This window comes from Nansenia antarctica, assembly GCF_963989245.1.
Source record: "Nansenia antarctica genome assembly, chromosome: 8".
Classification (NCBI taxonomy): Eukaryota; Metazoa; Chordata; class Actinopteri; order Argentiniformes; family Microstomatidae; genus Nansenia; species Nansenia antarctica.
The window spans coordinates 25,841,016-25,848,515 of NC_137678.1; the positions used below are offsets into that span (position 1 = coordinate 25,841,016).

Below are 7,500 nucleotides of genomic sequence, written 5' to 3' on the forward strand. Positions count from 1 at the left end.
GCCTCCTTCTTATCCTCTCCCTCCCTCTCTCAACCCGCCCGCCTCAACAACAACCCGTTTTCCTCCCCTGCCATTCCGTTCCATCTCCCGGTCCTCCGTGTTCCGTGTTGTCGGGGGGGGGGGGGGGGGGGTTGCTAGGACAACCTCTCCATCTCAAACTGGGTGTGTCCGTTGGCCGTGGTGTGGCCCCAGGCCTCTGCTGGGCGGGTGGAGGTGGCGGTGGCGGTGGTGCGTTCCCCTGGGGGTCCGCAGGTGTGTGTAGGGGCAGGGTGGTTCCCCGGGGGGGGGTCCAGCAGGGAGGGGGGGGGCTCGGGGGGTTTGCGGTCGTAGTAGAGGGCCCACAGCAGGGTCAGGGTCAGGGTCATGGCCAGGATCTGGGCCACGCCGATGGACACGCCCAGGAAGCGTAGCACCTGCAGCTGCTTGGTGCCCCGGATGAAGCTGTAGATCTTGGGCCCGCAGCCCTGCGACACACACACACACACACACACACAGGGACGCGCACACACATGCACGCACACACACACACACGCACGCGCACACACATGCACGCACACACACACACGCACAGGGACGCATACACACACACACACACACACACAGGGACATGCACACACACACACACACACGTACACACACAGACACATGCACACACAGACATACACACACACACACAGAGACGTGCACACACATGCACGCACACACACACACACATACACACACACACATACACACGGTCGTGCACACACACACACACCACACACACAGAGACACACACACGCACACACACACACACACACAGGCACACACACGCATACATACACAGACACACACAGAACAAAGAAAGAGACAGGATACACAGACAGAGGTCATGTAAGTCATTTTGAGAGTAGAAGCCTTTTCCAGTTACATTTTGATCCATGTTATATTTATACTCCGCTTATGCAATATTAATGTCTATATGAAAGTCTTAGAGGTCCTCACCAGGGGGCTACTCTCTCACACTGGGCTGGTGAGCCCTACATCTACAAGAGCTGAACAAACGAACGAACGAACAACCTCCTGTTCCCCCTAATACACTAATAACCTGTACGCTCAGAGAGAGAGGGAGAGAGAGAGAGAGAGGGGGAGAGAGAGTCTTAGTGGTCCTCACCAGGGGGCTACTCTCTCATACTGGGCTGGTGAGCCCTACGTCTACAAGAGTAAGAGAGAAAGAGCGAGAAGAAAGAGAGAGAGAGAGAGGGAGAGAGAAAGGGGGTGAGAGCAAGAGAGAGAGAGAAAGGTGTTAGAGAAAGGGGTAGGGTGGGGTGAGAGAGAGAGAGAGAGAGAGAGAGAGAGAGAGAGAGAGAGAGAGAGAGAGAAAGGGGGGTGAGAGTTGGGGAGAGAGAGAGAGAGAGAGAGAGAGAGAGAGAGAGAGAGCATGAGTGGAGAGGTGTAGAAAGCCCAGTTCATTACTTCCTGGCAGAAGGATATTCACTCTCTGGTGCAACATGCCAGACAGGGCCAGGCTAGAGTCTGCTGCTTCCAGAGAGGGGAGGAGAGGAGAGGGGGAGAGAGGGGGTGAGGTGTGGGGGGTGGACGAAAGAGTCTCAAGGAAAAGGGAGGCAGAGAAAAGGAGACAGGTAAAGAAAGAGAGAGAAACAGCCGGATGATTGAGAGGACAGCTCATCCTTCACTCCCTCACACATTCCCCTCAACTCCCTCCTCGACTGACTGACTCACGCACACACACACACACAAACACACACTCACACACAAACAGACACAGCAGCTCTTTGTCCCTTTGTACGCCTGCTTCTACTTAAAGGGGCGCACTCCAGAACACACACAGACACAGACACACACACGCACACACACACACCTTTTCAGAGAATCGCCCACAGATTATACTTAACACAATTAGCCATTCTCGCTTACCACATGTCTCTCTTGTCCTTTCTCTCTCTCTCTCTCTCTCCTCTCTCTCTCTCTCTCTCTCTCTCTCTCTCTCTCTCTCTCTCTCTCTCTCTCTCCCTCTCTCTCTCTCTCTCTTCCCCTCCCCCATCCTCCTCCCTCTCCCCCAGGCCCCCCTCCCCCCCGTCTCTCCCAGCTCCAGGCCTCTCCAGGTGTGTTTGTCTGGGCGTCGGGTTAGGGACAGCCACCCCCCCCCCCCCACCCCCCCCCCCCCCCCCCCTCACCCCACCTCCTGTCACCCAGGTGTTGATGGCAGGCTGGCAGAGGCTGGCAGGCTGGCAGTCTGCACAGGGGCATGCTGCTAGACCCACAGCACCCAGGCAGGGGAGGGGAGGGGAGGGGTGGAGGGTGGAGGGCCCTGAGATAGCCCAGGGGGATGTGGGTAGAGGATATGGGTTGGGATGGGGGATGGGGGGGTAAGACTTAGAAAGACACGACACAGGACACAATCTCTCGCCCTGGCTGGTCTCAACAATAATGATCTCTGTCTCTCTCTCTCTCTCTCTCTCTCTCTCTCTCTCTCTCTCTCTCTCCCTCTCTCTCTCTCTCTCATCTCTCTCTCATCTCTCTCTCTCTCATATCTCTCTCCTCTCTCATATCTCTCTCTCTCTCTGTCTCGCTCTCTCTGCTGGGGTAAACCCAGGTGTCCAGCTGAAGGGGGCGGGGGGATCAGAGGGGGGTCAAAGGGGGGTCAGGGGGGGTCAGTGGGGGTTGAGACCGGGACAGTGATTCACATGCAAATAAGGAGATTTGGCTGGAAACGATAGAAGACTGAGTCAGCAACTACTCTCCAAGGCTGCAGGTCTCAGATTGCTTACGTTGGTGTGTGCGTGTGTGTGTGCATGTGTGTGTGCGTGCGTGCGTGCGTGCGAAGGTGTGTGTGTGTGTGTGTGTGTGTGTGTGTGTGCGTGTGTGTGTGTGTGTATGCATGTGTATGTGCGCGTGCGCGCGCGTGTGTGTGTGTGTGTGTGTGTGTCTCTCTCTGTGTGTGTGTGTGTGTGTGTGTGTGTCTCTCTCTCTGTGTGTGTGTGTGTCTCTCTCATTCTGTGTGTGTGTCTCTCATTCTGTGTGTGTGTGTCTCTCTCTCTCTCTCATTCTGTGTGTGTCTCTCTCTCTTTGTGTGTCTCTCTCTCATTCTGTGTGTGTGTGTGTCTCTCTCATTCTGTGTGTGTGTGTCTCTCTCCTGCTGTGTGTGTGTGTGTCCTCAACATGATTAGGTGTAATAGCTGCACTCTGTCTCGTAGACTGCGCCAGGGCCCCAGAAGGCAGACTACACGCTATCAAGCTCCATGATTGGCTCTCATTGCTTTGTATAGATTTCTTTCCAACTATTGAACACCAGGGGTAATTTCAGGCAGCAAATAGTTTGAGATTGGAAACAGGTTGTTGTGAATGTGAATTACGAGGCGGAACAGCCGGATCTCGTCCCCCCTCAACGCCCCAGCGAAGGTGGAAGAAGAAGTATATTAAAGTTTCTTGTTATTTTTCCACCACTTTTCTCGAACTAATCAGCATCAAGACGCCAGGGGGGGAGCCGGTCTTTGTTAACTCCCGCCGTGTGAGTCAGAGGAGGATTCATCGATGGGGTTAGTGGATTGACCGGGGGGGGGGGAGGGGGGGGGAGACAATCAGAGAATGCGGTGGCGGAGGGAGCTTATTACGATCCAAGGATGGAATGAGAGACGGAGGATGGAGGGGGGAGGTGGGTGGTGAGAGGGGAGGTAGGTGGTGGGGGAGGAGGGGAGGGTGGGTGACCTCTCACCTCTTGGTGCAGGTCGCTGAGGTCACGGTAGTGGGCGTGGCGAGCGCAGCCCGGGTACTGGTCGGCACAGCAGGAGTCCGGCGGCCACTCCATCTCCGTCATCTCCAGCCAATCGGTGAAGTAGATGACCCCGCAGCATTTAAACTGGAACCACACGGGCATAAAGAACCACTCTGAGACACTTAGTCCCTGTCAGACCCTACGCCACTTCTAATTATCATTATTATATACATATTATATATATATATGTATATAGTATATATACTGTATATATATGTTACGGTACATGTGGGAAAACTAGGGTTAGGGTTAGGTGCTAGGGTGCTAGGGTTAAGGTTAGGATTAGGGTTAGGGGTAGGGTTAGGGTAAGGGTTAGAATTAGGGTTTGACATGCCAGCATGTACAAAGTCACCCTAGCACCTAACCCTAACCCTAGTTTTCCCACATGTACCGTAACATACGTATATATATATATATATATATATATATATATATATATATATATATATATATATATATACAGTACCAGTCAAAAGTTTGGACACAGTTTACCATTCAATTGAATGGGGAAGTGTTATATAGTGAACAGGTTATCTTTTAGCTATGTGAGCCACCGTAGTTGGATGAAGAAAAGCCTAAAAGGTTATCGACATAACAGGAAGTGTGTCCAAACTTTTGGTACTGTATAATAATAATAATAATAATAATAATAACTTTATTTATATAGCGCTTTTCCTGCAAACATTTCCTGCAGCTCAAAGTGGTCCAATCATTATATAATCATAATTTAATTATTTAGTCATTTAAAGGCAATATTAAAAAGATGGGTTTTCATATTTGCTGAGGTTGCATCCCTAATGTAAACTGGCAGTGCATTCCACAATTTGGGTGCATAAAATGAGAATGCAGCCTCACCAAATTTCCCATGTGGTACACAGAGAAAACCAGCGTCAGAAAACCTGAGAACTCTATTGGGCTGATATGCTAGCAAATATATGCATATATACACCATATATATAGGATTAATATATATATATACAACAGAATATATATCATTGGCATATGCATGTTATTGTTGGTTATAAACTCATAAACTCAAGTAGGATACATGTATCCCGGTTCATGCGTTCAGCATGCAGACATAGGTGTCACTGTTGTAGGATGATGACATGTTTGTTGTTGTGGTTGTGTGTGTAGTGTTTGACCTCTGACCTCGGTCTGGAAGGCGTTCCAGGCGTGTGTGAGCCACTGGTACCGCTGCAGCCCGTAGTTTGGCATCCTGGACTTCAGACTGATCATGTCTGACCGCTGCACTGCGGGCTGGGACACACACACACACACACACACACACACACACACACACGGTCCATTAACTTCACTTAGACTACTTTGACTTGGCTTGACATTCTTTGTGATTCTACTCAGTTCAATTCTGTCCTGTTATGTTCTGTTGTGTTCTGTTGTGTTCTGTTGAGTCCTGTTGTGTTCTGTTGGGCTGAGTTGAGTCTCAACAGAAGGCCCGGTCCTGGGACCGTCCTGGAGCAGTCAGCCACAGGGCAGTACTTATCCAACAGCTCTCTCTCTCTCTCTCTCTGGTCCAAACCTAACATTCTCTTCTCTTCCTTGCGTCCTTCCTCCCCCCACCTCCCCCCACCTCCTCACCTCCCCCCACCTCCTCGCCCCTGGAGGAGACGGTCAAAGGCAGACGCGAATAAATCGCGAAAACTGCAAATGTCATTCCTCTACCCATCCCCAGGTTTCTAAACCACTTTCCGCAGTACCTGTACTCTCTCCCTCCGCTCTCCCCCCCGCTCCTCCTCCCCTCCCCTCCTATCCTCCCCTCACCTCCCTTTCCCCAAGACTGCTGTTGCAAAGGTTGGCAACGGTTGTTTTCTAAACAATTAGGCCTGGGCTCTGAGGAGCCAGAGCTTTTCACCAGACCCGCAGCCTGAGACACTTAGCATGCATAACTCTTCCCTGGTGCCAATAAAACCTCCCCCATGCTCACCCCCCGGGCCTCTCTCTCTCTCTCCCCACCCCCCCCCCCAACCCCCCCACCACCTCCTCTCCCCTCTCTCCTCTACCTAATGAGATCGTGATAATCATACGGTCGGCCCCATTACCCAGAATCCTCTGCGTCCGTCGCTGCCCTAAGGAGGTTCTGATAAGGGCGCGTGGCACGATGACTACGGTACCCATAACCCCCCCACCCCCCCCCCCGTAGGGAGAGCAGGTGGGTCACACTGATTAGAGGTGAAGGCCGGTCGCCGCTAACGCAGGTGATCCACAGGCCAGGTGTTACACACACACACACACACACACGCACACACGCACACACACAGACACACACACACAGACACCCACACACACACACACACACACACAGACACACACACACACACAGATACATTTGCCAGTGACCAGATGCCACATAAACAAACATACACACACACACACACACACCTGTGTGGTCTGAGGGGGTCACACCTGCTGTCAGAGGACATCAAAGCCACTCAGGGTTCTTTCTTTATAGTGAGATAAGCCCCTGGGCGGAGGGGGGGGAGGGGGGCTGTAGAGAGGAGGGGTCCATTGTAACACAGCCCTGCCTATTGTATTCACTGTCCTCCTCTCTGGGAGGGGGGAGGGGGGAGGGGGGGGAGGGGGGGAAGGGGCCCTACATACACGCTCCATTCCAACCACGTTCCTCACTAGGGGCATCTATCATAACGTGTGTTTCCACTGCAGTGGTGGTGGTGGTTTGGGGAGGTGGGTGAGGGAGTGAGGGAATGAGGGTCTGAGGGGGTGAGGGAGTGAGGGGGTGAGGGGGTGAGGGAGTGAGGGGGTGAGGGAGTGAGGGGGTGAGGGAGTGAGGGGGTGAGGGAGTGAGGGGGTGAGGGAGTGAGGGAGTGAGGGGGTGAGGGGGTGAGGGGGTGAGGGAGTGAGGGAGTGAGGGGGTGAGGGAGTGAGGGAGTGAGGGGGTGAGGGAGTGAGGGAGTGAGGGGGTGAGGGAGTGAGGGGGTGAGGGGGTGAGGGAGTGAGGGAGTGAGGGAGTGAGGGGGTGAGGGAGTGAGGGGGTGAGGGAGTGAGGGAGTGAGGGGGTGAGGGAGTGAGGGAGTGAGGGGGTGAGGGGGTGAGGGGGTGAGGGAGTGAGTTCCAGGGTTATGGCATGTTTGGGGAGAGGGATTCTGGACGTATTTCAGCAACGTGTGTTTGGGTTGTTGTTGTTGTTGTTGTTGTTGTTGTAGTAGGGTTAGGCCCTGGTCCCCCTCGAGTCTGGCCTCCTGGGGCGGACATCTTGTTTATTGACTCGCACCAGTAAGCAGAAAGAGGAGAGGAGAGACTTCTCTGCGCGGAGGCCGGACATGGCTCGCATTTCTGTTTTATTCATAGCGCCGCATAGCTAGCACGCAGCTAGCGAAGGACGCAGGGGCCGTAGAGCTGGGGGACTGAGAGCATAGATACGCAACAACTGAGAGCATAGATACGCAACTGCTGAGAGCATAGATACGCAACGACTGAGAGCATAGATACACAAAGGCTGAGAGCATAGATACACAACGACTGAGAGCATAGATACGCATCGGCTGAGAGCATAGATACGCAACGGCTGAGAGCATAGATACACAAAGGCTGAGAGCATAGATACACAAAGGCTGAGAGCATAGATACACAACGACTGAGAGCATAGATACGCAATGGCTGAGAGCATAGATACGCAAGGCTGAGAGCATAGATACGCAAGGCTGAGAGCATAGATACACAAAGGCTGAGAGCATAGATACACA

General features: G+C 52.9%; 1 protein-coding gene across 1 annotated transcript in view; it reads right to left on the reverse strand.

Moving 5' to 3' along the window:
* Nucleotides 1–134: 134 nt before the first annotated feature.
* tspan12 (tetraspanin 12) overlaps nt 135–7,500 on the reverse strand; it is a gene marked incomplete at both ends in the record, with an annotated part of 9,900 nt that continues 2,534 nt past the window's right edge. The window contains 3 exons of the mRNA XM_080538231.1: nt 135–464; nt 3,716–3,859; nt 4,928–5,035. Coding sequence (XP_080394357.1) covers nt 135–464; nt 3,716–3,859; nt 4,928–5,035 — 582 coding nt within the window. The remainder of the gene's footprint in view (nt 465–3,715; nt 3,860–4,927; nt 5,036–7,500) is intronic.